General features: G+C 40.8%; 1 protein-coding gene across 9 annotated transcripts in view; it reads right to left on the reverse strand.

Annotated features, from left to right (window-relative positions):
* FGD4 (FYVE, RhoGEF and PH domain containing 4) overlaps positions 1 to 20,684 on the reverse strand; it is an 83,255-nt gene that overhangs the window by 48,413 nt on the left and 14,158 nt on the right. Inside the window, exon 1 of one of the 9 annotated variants that reach the window (XM_041487470.1) lies at positions 18,988 to 19,110. The exons of 5 other annotated variants lie outside the window; for them this stretch is intronic. Coding sequence is in view for 1 of the 4 variants with exons in the window: in XM_041487465.1 (XP_041343399.1) it covers positions 6,397 to 6,412 (16 nt within the window). In the remaining 3 variants the exon portion in view is untranslated. Of the gene's footprint in view, positions 1 to 3,448; positions 3,580 to 6,396; positions 6,513 to 9,184; positions 9,322 to 18,987; positions 19,111 to 20,684 lie in introns of those variants that run through there. 3 more of the 9 variants (XM_041487468.1, XM_041487465.1, XM_041487471.1) reach the window with 3 other exon arrangements.

The following is a 20,684-nucleotide window of genomic DNA, read 5'->3' on the forward strand; positions in this document are numbered from 1 at the left end:
CAATAATATAACATTGCACTGCTGACGCTGTTCCAATAAAACAAAAAGCACTGTACAGAACTCCAAATGATTGTAGTTTGAAAGCAGAAGTTTATGATTGAGGTCCTCTGCCAAACCACGCCATTTCTTCACTGAGGTTTTTATTACTCACCTACACTTGTACACACTGTGACGATGGTTTTGCTGACGGTGGAATAGTTCATCAGCTATTTAATGAATAAGGGGGGTTTCTTAAATACACAGAGAAAAGAAATGTTCAAACCACATCTCCAGAAACCCATGACTGAAGAGAGAGCTCCGAGTGCGAGGAGTTCTGTTCAGAGGAATAAATTACTCTTCTTCAACATACTTAGTTCCTGTATTACAATATGTTCCCTCAAAGCCTTGTTTTCACTTTAGCCTTGAACATGTATTATCAAGCACAAAGTCTAGACAGAAAATATGCAATAGTATTCTTTTATTTGTAGAAACTTTTAATGGTTTGTTTCATGAAATAATGTAAAAAATCTTTCAGCAGATTTGGACAATATTTTTTCTTTGCTTTTATTACAACTACAAGACTTACAAGTGAATACAGGTCCTGACCCTACAGCCATGTACCATGAACTTCATGTAGCTAAGAACCACAGGATCCAAAGCCACAAAACAAGAAACCCTAAGAAAGAAAATGGGTGCAATGAGAAGCATCAGCTCCATCACTCCAGGAATAGGCAGGGCAAGTTGACCCTGTAGCCCAAGTCAGCAGCCCTGCCGTTACTGTCTCATTTCTGCACCAGGAAACTTCAGGTAATTCCTCCCTCCTTGCCAGCACTGCCTTTTGCCAGTGCCATAACTCATGATAGCAACTTTCAGCTCGAGAGCTGCTTCTCAGATGACTGCATTTCACAAAGTTGCAGCAGCGTCCTGACTACATCTGTCAACCTCTTCCCCCAACGTGGTAATGGAGCACTGGTGAATTCTGTATCTGGGGGGCACTTCCTCCCCTCCCTATCCCATGCTCTCTTTACAGCTTCCTTCACGTTTGATGACGAAGGGCTTGAGCAAGTTTTGTGTGACTTTCTGGAGTTCCTACTGCATTAATAGTCATTTTGATTATGAACCCTACCACAAGAAAAGATTGACAGGATACACCTCCTCCGCGTTTTCCCAGAATTATTTTTTCATTTTAGTTTTCTCCACAGAGCTGTGTGAGGTGAGCAATGTCCCCTCAACTATTATTTTATGGAACAATGAAAATTTTCATTAAGTTTTTAATTGTCACCAGCATATTCTGCACAGATGGAAATCATTGTTTAATAAGTGCCCCAAGCTCCTATTTACTAAACAAGACACCCCATTTGTAAAAACAGATTTACTGATCACAGAAGAATCACTTGTCTGGGCAAGGGTTGTTACACTGAGCCTGGTGGTTTTTCACTTTATTTTTTGAGTTTTAGGTTGATTTCTTTTCTTCTTTCTTTTATTACATATCAGATAAACAGTATGACACCATGTTGGGCAGCCCAATTTAACTTCATATTAAGGAAAGCACCAGCAATACTGGAGTCAACTAAAAGGAAAATGCATCTGACTATCTCATACAAATCAGTGGAATAATTAAAGAGGATTCATTAGCATATACTTACCAGGCAAGTGACAGAAAGACCTCCCGTTCTATAATTCATAAGCCATTATAAAATAACAGTGTGCTTAGAGAAATTTGAGCTAACTACAAATTTCATAATTTTGCACAGTATTCATTGCTTCTGAACTTATCTAAGAAGTCATTGCCACTTCAATCTTATTCTCTGCCCAGTTATCTGAGAAGTTATTTCAACTCAGAGCTATTTTGGAAACGATCCATATGCTTTGAGACATGAAATCAGCTATTTATGTAGATAAAAGGACTAAAAGAAAGCATTTTTAGAAACAGGATGCTAAACAACCCAAAGCAAAAAGCCCCCACAGACCCAAAGGGGAAAAAAATAAAGTATCTAATTACAGAAGGTTGAAACTGTAACTGATGTATTATTTCAAAGTTGTAAAACAGAGGCACATTCAAGTAATTTAAAGAAATAAATACATAATATAGTACATCCAAAATGCAGAAGGGCCAAAGATCCAGAAAGAAGTCAATCACTCAATACAAGTCAATAAAATCATCACTGATAGATGGAAACTGTTTCCCTGATCCAGCTGCTGAGGCAGTCCACGTGTCCTGCCAGCATCTGACAACCCAGAGCTCATCCAGCAGTCAGCTGTCACGGACACAAGTCATTCCACCCACTCTCCTCCCTCCCCCTGGCTGCCCGCTCCCACCACTTTCTGTGCACCAGTGTTGGCACCCATCTAGCCTCAGGATGTGGTCTGGGAAAGTTAAGCCATCAGAAATGTAACCCTGCCCAAAAAATAAAGCAGCCAGTCCCATGCATTCATTCACCTTAGGTGCACTGGAGCTTGGGCAAAGATGCAAATTTATTGATAGGGAAAGGAATACAAGATTCTCTTTCCAGAAGCCAGTAGCCACTAGGTAATATTGATTTTATTGAATCATATCTCAGTGTGGTTGGAGAAAACACTAGGGACAGAAAAGGAAAAAAATAATAAACCCAAACATTATCTAAAAACGGATGGCTTGAAATATGCTCTAATTATAGAACAGGCAGCAGGGTATTAACTGCACAACAGCATTACAACAGGCTACCAGGCACTGCTTCCTGTTACATGAAAGGTTACAAGTAAATGTAAACTCGTGAACTTTATGATAAAGAGGAAGATGGGGATGGAGAGAAACCCTGTTGCCCCAGCGGTGCAGCTGCGTGGCTCCAGGCTGCTCCATGGCCGCTGCCTTCCTCCCCAAGCCCAGCTCTCCCAGGCTCCCCAGGAGCTTCAGCCTCCCTGCCAAGTCATTAACAACCATCAGCTTCCAAACAAGCGGCTCCCAGGGAATGCTCACTGCACCAAACCAGAAATATAAAGAACCCGAAGCTGGACACTTCACAAGAATTCAAGTGCTTCCTGCTTTTGACCTGGTTGAGGAAAAAAAAGTGAAGAATAGCTACAAAAAGCCTCGTTTAAGTGCATTTAGAGCCTTCCTGTGTAATCATTCAGGAAGGACCTTCCTTGTCCAGTCTCTTTAAAGCCTACCACAATTATGCCAGCTTTAACATTGCCTCCTTTCCGTAAGGAAAAAGAAACCAATCACCATTTCACATTAACCTACTGGCTCATGATCATCCTTATGTAAGAAAGCCAAATACAAGTTGCCTGGAATCCAAATGGGGAAAAAAATTCCTTAGCCTTTAATTGCCACAGATGACCACTCTTTGTACTGTCCACAGAATTCACCCCAGGTTAACAGACCTGCCCATGAATGCATTTGCCTCTTGAACATTATACAGATTGAAACAGCTTTACACTTCATGCTCTGAACAGGTTGAGAGATTCCCACTGTTCACTTCTTACCCACCCTGGGGCTCGCTGGGTTTCTCTCCAGGTCGGTGGAAGCCCACACAGCTCCCGGGCGAGTGGACACGGCTTTTACACCAGAGTTTGGTACAGTGGGAGCAAGCTGAGCTGGCTCGTGGGTGAGCCCCAGAGCTCCAGGAAGGGACCTGGCAGCCTCCCGGCAGCAGCTGCCCACTGGATCACTTGAGCTGCTGACAAAACTGCAGCCTAGCAGAATGTTGCTGACTCCTATGTAATACTCAGTGCTCCCCTCAGAGCCTCAGCTCTTGGCATCAGTAGAAAGAGCATTGTAATAGTCACTAAAAAAAGTGGATGGCTTGCATGATGGGGAAAAAAGTTTTCCAAAACAGAGAACAAATAAACTCTACAAAATTACTTGTAAAAATAACATTTGTTTAAGGTTAAGCATTTAATTTCTTTTCTAATACAAGGTTTGGCAATACTCCAATCCCTCTCCACCTCACATGACGTAAACCAGCTGTTACCTCCTCTACTTTTTGTTTCCTTTTTTACAGTGACGGGTCATGACTGAAGGGGTTTTTTCAAAGGCAAGCAAGAGTAATCATAATGCATTAAAGACCTTATAGCAATGTAAAGGAAAGATTATTTTTCCTAAACACCTGTCCTTCTCAAGGTCAAGCATTGCCTGTCAAACTGTAAGAAATACATGGGCACTAAAGTTCCAAACTGTTAACACTAAAGAAACTTACTCCTTTTTTTAATAATAATTATAAACCCAGGGCAGAAGAGGAGAATTGCATAAATATTTTGAATTTTTAGTAAAGACTCAACAAATACACTGGGTTTCTAAGCATTGGTGTAAACCAACTGACATTTTCTGTTTATACAGCACCTATCGCATAAACGACTAACATAAGACTCAGTGCCGCAGGCCAAGGAAAGCATAATGGTGGCACTAATGAAAACACTGGAGTCCCTGTTGACTTCTGAGTCATGGTATCAATGACACTTTGAAAAGGTATTGTTTGAAATCAGTTTTTTCCTTTATAGTGAATGCTACTACTAAAACAATATAAATTTATAAAGTCTGAGTCTTCAAAAATAGCAACACTCCCGGAAAGGTACATTCTACATATTTGTTGTGGCCTTTAGTGCTTGGAAAAACTGCTTTGTTCAGATACCTGCAGACACTCAACTGCCCAAACTGCCCATGGTGATAACAGTGAATGCACTGCTATGTGAACTTATACTTCCTGTAGATACTGTCCCTCCTTTTGCCCTCTCACCCAGTCCCAGCAGCCACCACTGGAAGGATTTCTTTGTGTTTCAGACTGGAGGCAGCCAGCGCTTCAGCAAGAGACTCACTGCTTCTCTGACACCATTTAGGGGGATCCAGGGATATCTGTCCACTTGATTTAAAACCCACACAGACTGGAATTATTTGCTGTCACCCTTTCTCTGTGCATTGTCTATATCCACAGGTCTCCTACACCTGACAGTATAATTGATGTCACCTTAAAGCTTGTAAAATTTATTTGTGCATCACATAGTTAATCTCAAAAAACCCCCAAATATCACAGCTTCACCACTCCATTTGACCTTCAGACTGCCACTGTTACATGTAAGAATTCTGTAGGCCTAGGCCTTTGCAGACTGAAAGCAAGCCAAAGGGAAAAAGGAAATTGTGGTTTTAACACCACACTATCCTTCCTGAAAGATCCGTAAGTGCTCACATTTACAGGAAAAGGATACACATTAGAAAACAGCTCTTAAGAGACAGATCAGAGAAAGATCAGAGAAAGAAAGTTTCCTACATCCACATGTAAGTTCTTCTCAGGATACAACAAAATGGTATTTAAGGAGCGGGAGGAAAGGTGTGATTCCCATCCTTTTCATTGATTATTAAATGCTAGAGGGAAAAGGGCAGTTTCAAACTTGCTCATAAAACAGATAAGGAGCCAATAGAATTTTTTGAAACAAGTGTTCTTTGTACCCCCCTAAAACAGGAGATGCCCACAAGTCCTGAAATCAGGAGAACTATTTGCACACATCTACTCCAATCTTCTCTAGCAAATCTCAAACTCACTCTGCCGGTAACTTCCTTCCCTTTCTTTACCCTCAAGAGGGCTTTCCAGAGAGGGAGACTGGCATATTAAACCCAAACCTTCCACAGATCAGTTTCATCCATCCCTCTGTGAAAAACCTAATGCAGAATATTTGCTGGTTTATATTAAGTGTTAGGGTTGGGTACGCCTTTTGACTGAATTTACCCCAAGCTGAATTTTTCTCAGAACTGAAAAATGCACTCAGAAGTAAAGCAAGATTTTTAATAGTATTCTTTAAAACTCATTTACAAGCATACAATGGAAAAAATCCAAACATTTCACTGGATGGTGCAACAAAATGTGGGGATTTTTTAAAATTCTGGAAACAAGTTCTGCACATTAAGTATATCATAAGCATCAGTTAAATGGATTATTGCAACATTATAGGTGAAAAGCTGGGTATGAGTCACGAGTGTACACCTACTTCCTAAAACAAGGATATAAATATTATGCAGGATATAAATCTTAAAGGTAATGCTGTCTTATAGATATGTCCTATAGAAACCTTACAGCTATGAACACAGCTCAGTGAATCTGGCAAACGAGCCAGGAACTGAAACCACTCACAAACATCAAAAAACGGACTTGCTGTTAAGAAAGTCCCCAGCTGGTGAAAGCAGCAGCAAAACAAGCCCAAAGCAGCAGGGTTATTGGTGTGGCAGATGTATCAGGCATGGAGTTCAGGAGACTTCAGGCTCATTTACTGCGAATAGGAGGAAAAAGCCACGAGAGCATTCCAGCTGTATTGCATCACAAGGCAGCTGATGTTCACCGGTTTATTTGCCTCAGACTAGAAAGTTTAACTGTTGGTGTCTCTGGACACAAACACACCCCAAGCCTTGAAGAGATTAAAGTTTGCCAGAAGCATCCCGGTCAGCCTTACCTGGTTCAGAAGACATTGTTTGCAAACGTAATCCAGTACCACTGCACGAGGAAGTGGTTTTGCAATGGTAATAACCCTACCAGAGGCTCACATTTATCCCATTTACAAGCCCTACAAGTTGCCAGAAAGCACTTCTCCCCAGATGCTCGGTTTGTGCTCACAGTTCACATGCTGGGTCCCAGTCACACGATGCTCCTCCTCTCGGAGGGCAAGCCTGTGCTGAGAGGAGAGGCGTAAGCAACGCAAACCAGTCTGCTTAGAGAAAAGAGTGAAAAGTCTGTTCACGAGGAAAGAGGAAAAACAAAGAAATCAGCTTATGTAACATACAAACTACTGGAGAAAGGAGGAGGAGGAGGAGAAGGAGGGACTACTGTAAGCTGTTTTGTCTAATACCTCAGCCACTATGAAAGTTTTGTCACTATTCATTGTGTTGTCGTTTAAAATTAAAGCAGCATCAAGGTTAAAGGACAAGTTAGTACATTTTTCTGTTTGGTGCTTTGTTCTCCCTTTATAATGCATGGTGCTCATGTCAAATCATCTGCATTTCCTAATCCCTCTTTAAATTTATGCCTAAAATTAAGTATAGGACACACAGTATACCAGAGAACTGACCAAAAGAATCGACATTAAAAAATTGTTATGAAAACATTAGTTTATTTTGCATTGATTAAAATTGATGAGAAAAATTTAAAATCTATTTTTAAATTACATAAACTACATATCATGCTCCAGGGCACAACACAAAGATATTAGAGTGAATTATTAACCGAGGAAATACACAGTTTCAAAAAGCAAAAGGATTAACTGGAAAGGGAAGTTACCCGGAGTAACTTTCTTTTATTGTTCAGAGCTCCCACACCATGTGATCCCCAGCTGGCACACATACATCTCAGCAGGAGAAAAAACCTGGGATTTAAATCCAGCCCTGTCAAGTCTGAGAATATGAATCAGAATATAGCAGCCAGCTGAAGTAGTTTTCAGCCTCTGCACTGGTCCAAACCACAGCTCCCTGCAGCCCCTTCCGTCTCCAGCAGCTCGCAATCCCCACGCTCATACCACTGCAGAGCTGCTTGGATGGGTGAGCACCAAGGGTTACTGGGAACACACTTACAAAACAATCCCTGAGAATCTGTTTGTCACTGAGGGGACAGCCCTCTGGGCAATTAATTGTTTCCTTTCTATTACAGATGCTGTACTGCAGAGGGATATTGCCAAAACCAGAAAAAAAAAACAAAACAACTTTCCTCCAGTTATTTCACCATTTTGGTGTCTTATTTGTCTGGAGATGAACAGATGCAAGCTCCACACATTTGAATTTGAAACCTAAATGGAACACATTTTTAGCACCTTGGCCAAGATTTACCAGTTTTCTTTCTGCTTTGAGTATTTAAACTGCTGAGCTAGGAAGTTGCATTTCCTCATCCCTGATACCCCTAGCAAGTAATCCCAGGCTCCTTAAAGACACATACAGATTTTATTCACCTGGGTCATCAGTGCACCATTAAAAGAAAAAATAGCATTAGCTGAGTTTCATAATCAGACCAAGAAAACTCCAATGCATATTTGTAGTTTGAAAGTTCACCTGCAGGAGTTCAAAGCTTGCCCCTGTTGCTTGGGCTTGCACACGAAGTGCCTTTATAACAGAACACTTTATTGCTCCAGGAAAGCCTTTGTTGAGAAGATAAATTTTCTGCTCAGTTTCCCACATTTGGGATAAGCCATTTTCCCCAGGAGTCTGAGTTGTCCATCTGCCAGGGAGTGAGGGCTTTGCCAGCCTTTCTTCAACCAGGTCTACCCTGCCCAACCCAGGAAAACCACTGATAATGCCTGTCATACAAGTACCTGCCAGATTTTAAATTCAGCTTGAATCAGAAACATAGGTTTCAATACTGACACAAACAATATAGTAGGTTAGAAAACTGTAAGACAAATGGCTACAAAAGAATTTAAGAAACAATTATTTTAGATAAGAAATTACATAAATTGTTACTGACCACTGCAAGCAAAAAGAGAAGGGGTCACACAAGGAAAAGCAGGAGCCAGACAAAGAGAGTCACTACAGCTCTGTTACCACTCAGAAAGAAGGAATTTTACACACATGAAGGAAACTGGGGATCTTATTTCACTTCCAGAACTAGCAACATTTGGACAGGTATAAAGAAGTCATAAATAAATATTTCAAAAATGGGCAGTGAACTCCTCATTTTTTTTTAAAGTAATATATTAATTGTTCCATATCTATTTGATTAGCTAGCAGATAAGGGGATTTGGAAGAGATTAAACTGCTAGAAGGGGAATATCTCATTAACCTATTACCCTGGTTTCACAAGTGTTCTATGCCCAACTTTGCTTTCTCTAAAAGCAGAAGCATGCAAATTGCACAATGCAAGTATTAGTCGCAAACTCATCAAGAGTGCAGCTATGTCTTCCCTGTCACCACAACATGCCTATGAACTTTAAAGAAAAGTTAATTTAAAAATAAGGTTAGTTTTATTAATTTTCTCTAAAAGGCAGATAAAGAGGCATGGAGAACAACTAGTTAAATAAAACAAACATTCTCATTAATGTGCCATAAAAGTCATACTACCAAGATAAGAAGTTGCCATCATTTAGTATAATCAGAATAACTACACAGACTAAACACAGTATGCCCTTTAGTCCTTGCACAGCAGACTAGTTCTATGAAACTATGTTACCCCAAATCAAAACTATTGGCTCATATATGACTGCCTCACTTCAATAACTGAAAGTTTTCACAAATGTCTCACAGTAAATAGATGGCACTTACTTTTTTTCCACCTCCAAGCACTTGGAATACAAGCAAAGGAATACCAGCTTTCATCAGTACTTTCCCCATTTTGGAGACAAGGGGACTCAAACTGTATACATAACTCATTTGAATATTCTTAATGTGATGAAGTTGAGAAGCAAGTCACATGAGTACTGTTAGGAAACCTAGAAAGCTGAACTAAGTATTAAAGAGCTACGTGAGCAGTGTGTCACTGTGACACACAGCCCCCAAAACCAAATTGGCTCATGTGACAGTGAATCACAGTCCAGCACTCAGTGTGGCTGTCTTCTGCTTCTCTCCTCCTTCCTGCAGACTCACTTCAGGCACAAAGTGTTTGAAAAGGTTTGCTGTGGATCATGCATCAGAACATGATGCACAGTTTGTGTAAGCCAGTGATGGAGAGGGATTTTTGTCCTAGCTAAAGGATCAGTAATCCACCTGCACCCTGACACAGAATTCAAAAGGAGAAATTCTGAATTTCAGTATGGAAACACCTCCCAACTTTCTTTTTCTGTGTGAGAGATCCACATGCATCTCAGTGAATCCAAGAGAGGAAGGCGCCTTTCACAGGGCTCCCATAGAGCAGTTGTGGTTGACTTACACTGATCTCCCCTTTCTCTTCTCCATTACACCCCAGAACTTGAAAATCACAGGATTTGGGGCATGAGCAGAAATAAAAGTATGCTTTTTGCTCATCCCCAAAGAGTTCCTGAGATGCTGTTAAAAGCCCCACTCATGAGCTGGGCAGCATTCTGCAGAGGGGTTTGACTTGGGTCCCAGCTATTCTTAGGGAAATGGGATTGGCTACAGGACACCACGGAGCCCTGTCCCGAAGTGACCCTCACTTCTGTCAGACCTTCCACATGCTGTCCTTTTCATGACTCGTGGCATAGGCTAAAATCAGTAACAAGAGATTTTGTGCAGAAGCCTGGATGGCTTAAACAAATATATTAAAAAAAACCCAAAGCACACAGCTTATTTAAAACTGCTGTCTTGTTAAAGTGCATCCTTCAAGCTTTGCCCAGTGGCATGTATGGAAGAAAGAAACAGCCACATCACAACTCAGGATTTGCAGGCATATAATAAATAAAAGGACTGGGGGGAATTTTATATTAAGGAAGTGAGCTCCAGAGATTAGTGATCACTAGAAAAAGGAGGAGGTAAAGTCCATACAGAAGTGGGCTGGGCAAGGAGAATGTTTAGGAATGGGTATTCAGGACTGCTGCAACAAGGAAAAGCAACAATATCTTTAAAAAGATGGGCAGATAACCCTCAACAAGGTGAGAAACACTAGAGGACACTGGATCTGCAGTCCAACAGAAACACATTTGTTGAAAGGACATTTTCCCCTCCAAATTCTGAAAATCAGGAATATCTATCACTCTCCTCTCTAGCTCTCCTGGTTCACATGCAAGGAGATTGTGACTTCATCACATTGCAAGAAAAGCACTCTCAAGGTAGAGGTGATGAACAATTACCATGCCATAATGAGAAAGTAAATAACAGTAATTTTCCATCCTTTTTTTGTTTCCTTCCAGCTCAGCTGTACTATGTGTCCCAAAGGGAAAGCCTGTGGTTGTGCTCAAAGAACGCACACTAGAAGTTCTTAGAGGAAAAGGACTTTTTGTCCTATATTTGCACAGCAGTTATCACTGTAGCATCTTGTTGTTTGCAGTTTAGTTCAAGAGTAAGAGTAATACAAGCAACTACAAAACTCTCCAAACAAATAATGAAATGGTTGCAATTCAATGAAATCAGAGAACTATATCAAAGATCATTGCGTGTCTTCTAGTCTATTAGAGTTCACAAAAGAACTTATGGTAACTCTATGTTTTACACTAACAACATAAAGCTGGGTTTCTGTAGCTTAAAGTACCTTCCATACTTGAAAAAAAAAAAAAAAACCCAAAAAAAACCTAAAATCCAGGAATGTGTGATTTATTTGTCAATTAATCTTGTTTAGTAAAGAAAGATCAGCAATTGTTAAAGGACTTCTGGTTTTAGACATGAAAAGTGGTCAAAGGGTATGCCTCTGTCAACTGGGTTTGATTTGCCAATTCTTCTGCTAAACAACAACAAAAAAAAAATGGTTTGACAGCTTTTATTTCTAAAACCTCCTTTCTATATAGACAAGTGATAAATATATATCCTGCAAAATCATGTTGTGATTTAGGGAAGCAGCATTAATTCCAGTTAATGTAGCTTTTGGTCATATACAAACACACAAAGCACACGTGCATCCCACAAAGAAAGGCCATGACCCAATACAGGAAGACCAGCACACAGAACTGTTATTAGATTCAGCAGTACAGTGAAAGGCTGAATTCCTAACTTTAAAATTATACCTTCCACATTAAAAATCCAAACAGACTCACAAAATAAGCAGATAAGATTGTAGGGACTGCGATTTTATTTCCATATAAAAATCAAATCAGGGCAGTCAGATACTAAAAATAAAGTACAAATTATTCTTGGTTTGAGTTAATAAAACCTGCATGGAGGATTCACAACAAACAGCAGAGCAGAATGCATTAATACTTTTCTGGGCTAGGTAAGACTACACAAAATATGATCAGGGTAAAAAAGGGATTGAAAAACCAGTCAAATATTCTTTATCTGACAAGAAGCAGTAGGAAATGTTTGGGTAATCCACTGCAGAAGGCCACAAACACACAAGCCCCACGGCTTACAGCATCAGTTTATGAATCACTCTTGTCATTTGTGCAACTGTATTTTAGCAGATGCCGAAAGCCATATTCACCATTAATTTGTTTAGTCTTTCCCTGAATCCCATTTACATTTCTTAGACAGAATATGTGACAGTGCAGGCATTTTTAACCTATTCCACCTTAGCTCTGACTCCATGCTTTCGGAGGAGGAGAAACCTGAAAGCACAAGACATTTTCCCTTTCACCTTCCTCCATCCTCCCTGTCACACCACAAAAAGTATCAGATGAGCTTTCTCCAGAACACGTCAGTTCCTAAAAATCACAGAAGCATAGAATGATTTGGATGGAGACCATTCAGTCCAGCCCTCCTGCATGGGCAAGGACACCTTTCACCAGACCAGGACAAAAAAATGTCACTCTGTTCACAATTCTTTCTTTCAGCCTCAAATATATCTACAGCTGTAGTCTCCTTACTTTGTCCTGTTAGGGCCAATATAATCCAGTATTCACAGGACAGTCAGCAAACTACCCTTCTTTGCAGAGTTTTTTCTGCCCTGCCATTAATACGTAGAGCTGATTTTTTTCCAGTCCATCCAGCCTTGTGTACCCCAACTTTCCAGAGAAAAATGATCAAAAGGAATTCAACAAACCAACTTGATTCAAAAAGGGAAGGTAAAAATACATACAGTGGTAACAAATAAGACAATGTAGAAGTGCATTTCAGCTTTTGGAGCAGTAAGGGTCAAAGACCAGAGAGAGCTATGACTGTTTTTAATAGTGAAGTTGTGCTTATAGTTAAACATAGCCTTTGAGACCACATCCGTACTAATGAAACTGTAATTTCCTTTAAATTATTGCCGTCCATACACCAGGCCTCATCAGCCAGACAGTAATGACTTTTCATCATTTATTTCAACACAAAAACAATCAATAAGCTTCCCCCCCAGCTCCTTTACTGCTATCTCTGAACTCTAAAAACCCAGAATCAGAGAAGATGCCAGCTATAAAACAGACACAGCCAGGTTTCATTGTTGTCTTTGTTATGGAAGGAAATTCTAAAACTCCACTTGATTTTGTGATAAACGGGATTAAAGCAACGCAAAGAAAATCTTAATCCATTAAAACATGATGAACAGACTAGAGTATCAAAGAGAAGTAAGTAGATCACATTGGATTGAGAGGCTTTTCCCTCTCATCATGACTGTGTCCTGGGCATTGTTTTGCACTGAAAATGTTTAGCATCAGATTGAGGGAGTATCATACCTCTACTCATACAAGCTGAGGACACTCCATGGAATACACATATACACAAAAAAGTCACCTTAGCTGCCAACTGAAGTTTTAGTCCTGTGTTAAGCAGCAATTAAAAAAGCATTCTACAGTTTTCAGAATTTTTCAACAGTGGGAAAATTTTGGAATATTTGGAATATTTTCAGGCAAACCAGAGAAACACCAGGAATAAGATCAGTAAAATCAATGACAAACATGGAAAATTTAATTTAGAAAGGCTGTATTTTAAAATCAATCAAATCAGCTTCATAAACACATACACACACACACAAATGTTCAGTCTCTTACGACGTAACCGGGCCACAGCTTGCAGAGCAAGTGGGCAAAATTCGTGGGCAAGGCTCTTCATCTACAATATTCCAGACTAAGGTTTTAAAATGAGCATTTCCCCAAAATAACAGGATGCTAGCAGACAACAGAGGGTTGCAGCATTGCTGACTTCACCGAGGGCAAACACACTGCTAACTGTATTTCATCGTATTAGATTTTAAGTGTTGTGTTTCAGTTCTCAGGCAAAGCTCTAATTCCATCACTGAGCCTTTGAATTTATTTTGACTTATAGCAGCTATCTTTAAGAGTGTTTGTAGCAGCTTTCACAGTTGAAAGTGACTTACACACAGAAATCTTGACAAGCCAAGGGACTAAAACACTTGCCAGTTACATTCTAGTGGGTGGCCAAGTCATAACAGCAACATAAGGCTCCAAGCAACGGCGTGAACAAGAGCTACTGAAGAGAACAGACATCAAAATCAGTCTTGGAAACTGCTGTGACACACAGAGCTGCCAGTGAACTATTTCAGCTACAGAGAAAAGCGGAACAGGATCTTTAAAGAAAGGCAACAGGTAATCTTACATAACCTGTGAAGCCTCTGGATGTTTTAGAGAGCTGGACAATACTCAGCCACACTGAACCAGTAAAATGAGCATAAATTATTTATTCTGTTTCAATCTCAATATAACAGCTACAAGCATGGTATGGGAAGCCAAAAAACTATTTTGAATCACAAAAAGGCACGTCATTCTTTCACTTGTCTTCTCAAGCATCAGTGACCTTAAGTAATGGAGGAGAATGAAAAAATAAATATTGGCTTGTGTAGAAAATAGGACAGCAGTGTAGGAGAACACAAAGGATGCTGATACTGAGGAGGAGATAAGATGAAGAAAAATTCCAGGTGAGAAGTTCAAGCCCTGCCCTGCAGGAATGACTCATTAAAGAATCAAGTTGTTCTTTAAAGTATTATTACAATCTCTTGAGATAATTTTCTCTCTACTACGCAAACAGCAGCTATGTTCAACACCTCTCCAGGAAATACACCACACCACCCATGGCACTACTTCAAAACAAATCCCTTGGTTGTAGAAAAGTCTATAAGTCAGGTCTTCTGCAACCTCAATCCCCAGGTCATGAGCCTTTGCTGAAAGGGCTTGCATAAATCTTTGTTTCAATCTTAGCTAAAAAAATTTTTAAAATACACTTACAACTATAAACAACACCTAATTGAGCAGGTGAACATGGATTTTGTTTTGGTTTTTGGTAAGTGTTACTACAAGTAGAAGTGGAATAGACAAGTTACAACACTGTTTAATATCAGGGTCAGCTGCACCTACACCCTTTCCATGAAGGTAAAGTGCATCTGTGGTAGTGAGAAAACCACAACAAAAAAGTAGAATCTGAAGAAGGCACAAGCCAGAAAATGTCTACAGATAGGCAAGAAAAACTACACAAACACTTGTCATGAAGGTTCCTCCAAAGATCAGCAGCTGGAGAAGCACTTCTACTTGAAAAAGCACTTCTGCTAGCCATCTGTCAGGACCAGAAGGCTTTCTCCCCTCAATTCAAAATCTGGCTGCTCTGGGTTACCATTCATCTGAAGCACTGAAGACTGGCTTGAGCCCAGAAAGCATCATCCTGATAGTAGAATTCATGCCTCAAAGTGCCCGCTCAAGTTTTCTGCTGACAGGGATCTCATGACATTGGCACTGAGTTCAATCTTTATTGTTCATTTTCTGAAGCACAGTGTAACACTGACTTTTCATCACTTAGCAGAGTTTAAAGTTCTCTTTAAAGTTTGCTTCTCATACCATAAGAGTCTGCAATTTGCTGTATGCCAGAAGAAAATCCAGCTGATCATCTAAATGGCAGGTAAGTTATAAGGCTACTTGTGACTGAGGGTGGCAGTGGGGAAATCCTACACAAAAACCCCTCAGTGACCAAATGGCTCCTTCCAGTCCTGAGCTCCACATTCCCAAATGCACTCAAGGACTTACTTGGCTGAGATATTCATCAAAAAGTAAACAATTCCCATGGCTCTTATAAGTCCAAGTAGTATTTTTATACTGAAAATTAACAGCTAATTATATAGTAAGAGCAACTGGATGAACGGNAAAATTCCCCTTCAAGATATTCTGCAGTCACATTTCTTCCCATCCTGTTCTTCTTCCAACTTTGAATAACAATTACTTGGGAGGAATATTTTCTGAAACAATTTGCAGAACACCTCTGAGTCTTCAGGTTCTTCAATTACACACCTTAACGAGGTGGAAGCACAATGAAGGACAGAAGTACTTCTGTACTAAATGCAAGCTCCTCTGGAAAAGACTGAAAATACCTACAACAATTCACAAAAATAAGTCATCTGCCAGTCTCTCCCATTTAGTTACTCACCATCTCACTGCAGAGGTTTAGGATGGTGATCAGCTTTAGAACAAATTCAACCAATTTGATGTTTTCTGAAATCTGGTACAGTGCTTTCCAGCATAGTGGGAAAAATAAATGTTAATGCCTGAATTTTGACCCCACCCAGAGAAAGCATAAAGGCAGCAGCAATTTTACGTGACTAAGGCCCAGCAAACAGACCAACAGCAGCAGTGCCTGTGTCAGCAGGTTTATCCTCCCACATCCAGAGGCTGGAGAACTCCATTATTCCATGGGCCTTGCAAAGAGAACAGTGTGTAAACAGGCACCAGGACTTTCCAAAACAGCTGGCCCTTCAGAGGGAGCTGCAGGCTTTAACCTTGAAACAGCAGTGCTGCTGTAAGGAGACAGTGAGGAGCCTGAGCTTTTTTGGTTTTTTTTTTTTTTTTTTTTTTTTAATATTCTCTATACAGGAGTAAATGGCAAAAACAAAGTGCATTGAAAATGAAGCATGTTTAAAACCTTCACCAAGCAGCCCGAACACAATGTATAAATAAACCCAAGTCATGTCAAGCAGCATTCCACAGTCATGTGTCAAGTGAAAAGCAGAAAGACTTGTCTGTTTGAAGCAAACAACTGTGATCGTTTATGCGCAAGCCACTTTCCTATATATTGACTCAGGATTTTACCATTTAATGACAAGTTTCCTGAAAGCTTAGTGAGTACAGACACTATAAACAAGATTATTATGAGCTCATTATATACTAGGTTGCATTTCTAGACACTATTTAGTTGAGTGCTCATTCAAAATGCCCTTTTATTGCCAGATGATATACCTAAGTTTAGCTTACCCAGTTAAAATTACCCCAACCAAATACTCAGTATGACCCATCGTCTCTGCTGGCCCCCAAAGCCTGTATTTTAAACTAAATCTCCTTCAAGAGATCATGTGGCAGATTACATTGACAATAATTTATTTGCATTAAGCAGAAACATCAGAGCCACTTGTAGTAATCTACCTAAGACTAAAAAAAAAAAAAAAAGCCATTTAAAAAAAAACATCATTAGTTTCCATCAGACATTTAACAGTTCCTCTCTTACATGGAAATGGGATGTCTACTATGAAAGGCCAGATGCTCAAATGGATTAAACAGTGTCTAGCCTTTAAATCCTGCATCCACAAATCAACACTGACCTAGTGACCTAAAGTAAAATTTAATAATAAAAAAGTATCCAACAGACACATATAGACCGATCAAGACAGAAATTAAAAAAAATTTTAAAAATTGTTTGCCTAAGACTGTTTGGACATGGTGCTCATGAGAACAGAGTAGCTGGAAAGCGCAGAATGTGCAGTCCCCTATTTATCCTTGACACAGGTTTAGCAGAGGCAGTGGGAAAACAGGCTCCTCAGCACAGCCCCAGCTAGCAATCAGAAGAAATCACCCCTGGAAAGGGTACACAAGCCATTACCTTCCCGCCCTTAGGATTGTTGCTGTCTCTGAAGAGTTGCCAGCCAGACAGGAATTCACATGCAGTGACAGTGAATCCTGTGGGCAGCAGCTGCCTTCCTCGAAACAGAGCAGGGAAGAGAAACACATCCCACAGCAGCATAACCTTGGGAGGGCTGCCCTTCACTCCAGGCAGGTCCAGGATAACACCTGAAGGGTGAAAGTCTAATCTCCTTCCAAGCACAAAAGCGAATCTGCCCCCTTCCTCCTGACAATGCAATTACAGACGTGGCACTTGCACGTGTGAACAAGTCCGCTGCAGCCCATTAAGAGCAAGTTTTGCATAAATTATCAACTTCAAAGGCAATGCAATATTTAAATTCTGGGGAAGGAAGGGAATTTTTAAAAAGGGGGTTTTTTTTCATTGCAAGTTGATACAGCTTCTATTAAGGGTGTTCACCCAATTCCACCAATATGAGAGTGTTACATGATGTCTGAAAGGACTTCAGGCACATATACCAGCCTCCCACAAGCACAAGAAAAGCTCATTCACTACAAACAGTTAAAGCACTCAAAGAAATAAAAACCCTCTCAACCTCCCACACACACTTTTGTTAGGCACCAAGACTTGAAAAGCATCTTGTAGGTTAAAAATTTATCTTAGTTAAATATGTTGCAATCGTGACTTATTAACTCTATCAGTAACTTTCTATCCAGACTCCAATGCCCTGACATTTTCAGTGCTTAAAAGCAGAGGACAGAGCGGTTGAATTAGCACTGACACAGTTTTAATTAACAGCCTCTAGTAGTGTTCTCCCCTGCACCAAATAAAAATGGCAGTTCTGACAAGAGGGATGCAGCATAAGACCTTTATTTGAAAAGGGAAAGCCCATATGCGACTAAAAACATCTGCTGAAGCAACATTTTGCATTTTTGGGCGGCAAAATTTTCATGTCCCTCATTTAAGTCAGCAATTTGAGTTGCACTAAAATGTTCACCATGTAGATATTAGGGAAAAAAATTAATACTCCTAGCTCCTGCAACACAGCAAAAAAAGTATTTTATAGGACAAGAAAACCTTACAAGGATATACCTTTAATTTTATTTTCCCCTTTGTATTAAATTCAACCATCAAAACAGTCACAATATTTGCAGGGAATCCCAAAAACTCATGTCATGTCTTTACACAACTAAGCTCTATAAGAGAAATAGTCCAAAATGTTTGGTCAGTTGGTGAGTTAGAAAGAGGGAGAGAGGGTGGGAACGAGGAGTGGAAAACCTGCTCCTGCATTCTGCCTCCCTTACGCTGCTTCCTTGGGCAAACTGCAAAAAACACCCTAAACATCCATTGTATCACCAGCTCTGCTCACACATTTCCCCCTCGTCTCACCCTTCATGCCAGTAGGAAAACCAAACGCGTATCACATCCAAAAAGAAATCACTCAGACAAAAAGCAACCAGCGTGAAAAGACACATAAATCAAACATATCTGGCAGCAAAGAGCATTTCATAAAGACGAGAGACATGGATTGCTCCATTTGTGTCAGTTCGGCCAGTTATTGTTCTGACTTACTCCTTTAACTACCCCAGATTAAACTGCTTGAACTGCAACAGACAAACGAAGATCCTTAAAATACAATCCCCCCCACACCCTCCTAACAATAAGCATTATTTCCGTGGTGCTGCCATCCTCAAATCTTAAAGCCACTACGTCAATTAAAAATTACCTACATACAAAATGAATTTAGCACCGACCTTGCAAAAAGCTTGCTCCTCTTGGCTAGAAATCATTAACAGTTTGGTAAAATCCTTTTATGTGCTCCTCCAGCTAGCTAATTCCAGCCTTCCATTAACGCACTCCATTGCAGATAATTGCCGACAGCACACGCTCCCCTGCTTTTGCTGGTTCCCAACCCAGCGAGGATAATCACATTCCAGCAGGGAGCGAACAGATGGCAGCCTCCATGGTAACCAGTCCTCCCCAGCTAGTGCTAGCACTGGGAGACTCCCGGGGACCGGGGCAACAAGCGCTCTTTGTGCTCCAGCCTCGCAAAGCCCGAGCGCAGCAGAGCCGGCTCCGGGCGGACTGGGCATGCCTGGCAGGTGCCCTGCCTTCGCAGGCAGCCGCGGCACCTGAACAAAAGCTGGCGGCCAGCTTTAACCTTGACACTGCCTGTTCCCGCGGCGTGCAGGGGGTGAAACACCCGCTGAGATGGAGGTGAAGCTAAGCGGGAGTTCTGTTTGCTATTAAAACGGGGAAATTAGCAGGGAGCTGGTTTTCCCTTGGCAAAATTATTTTCTGAAGGCAGGCTTATTTTCCCCTGCATGGGTTTGATTTCAGCACGATTGGAAACGTTTGCTGCCTGATCTCTATCTCCCGGACTTTGAAATTGCTCCCCTCAAGATACCATAATCTATTGCTGAACAAGAATTACACAGACCCTCTGTTTTGGTCTCAGGGCTTCTGTCAGGCTTATCTGCTCTGCATCAGCCGAGATCAATGCTGATTCAGCACCAGGCAAAACTGCCCTGTCCCTGCTACACTGCCAGGAGAGGTGTGTCTGGAAAAGCCTTTTTTTCCATATCAAAGATGTGCCTGAAACCTCTGCTCTCGCCGGGCCAGACCCTGCACAGCTCCACACCTACAGTGAAGGTCTGTGCACCAGCTCAGAGAATTCCCACTGATGATGTCTGCAGGGAAAAGGGAAGTGGCTTTTCACATCCAACCGATAAAGATCTTCTCTGCAAAATAAAAGGGCTTTGAAAGAACATATTAAGGTTTTAAATACTGATGAGTTGCACAGTCTCAAAATATTTAAGGTTTGAAACACTGAATGGACAATAGCCTTGACTCACACAAACTTTCTCTGCTTCACTCTCAAAACCACTCAGTGCTTATGACTAACAGTGTGTCAAAAAACTGGGTCATTTTACTTGAAGCTGAACCAAATTTGGACCTCAGGTTCCTGCATACTAACTTAGGTCTAGCAAGTGAATCTTTTGAGGAAGGGAAAATGGTTTCCTTTCTCCTTTAGTCTTCTAGGCGGTCCTGCAGAAGAGCTTTTGTTCCTCTAAAAGACTGAAAAACCCTGAGCTGGACCCCACCATCACAAAAACACGTCTTCTTCTGCAAGTGGTTTCAGTCACAGAGCTCTATGATTTTCTCTCTCCTCCCACCCAAATTTTCAGTTTTCCTCATCCTCACTGCACAAGGATGTTTATTTTGTTTCACAGCAAGCCCAGTGAAGTTTACATTGGTAAGAGACACCACTATTAAACTGCTGGTGCATTACCACTGGAAGCCTTTCAGATCCTTGCTGAGAGCACAAAAGTATCTGAAATCAAAACAAAAGTCCCCACCACAAAAAGCTGAAGAGGACCCAGATTTCAGAAGGAACTCACAGAACTCACAAGGTTACTGTGGATACTGGTGAAAGGTGTGGGACAAAACC

The sequence above is a fragment of the Pyrgilauda ruficollis genome, unplaced genomic scaffold (assembly GCF_017590135.1).
Source record: "Pyrgilauda ruficollis isolate IOZ18807 unplaced genomic scaffold, ASM1759013v1 scaffold80, whole genome shotgun sequence".
In the NCBI taxonomy this organism is placed as follows: Eukaryota; Metazoa; Chordata; class Aves; order Passeriformes; family Passeridae; genus Pyrgilauda; species Pyrgilauda ruficollis.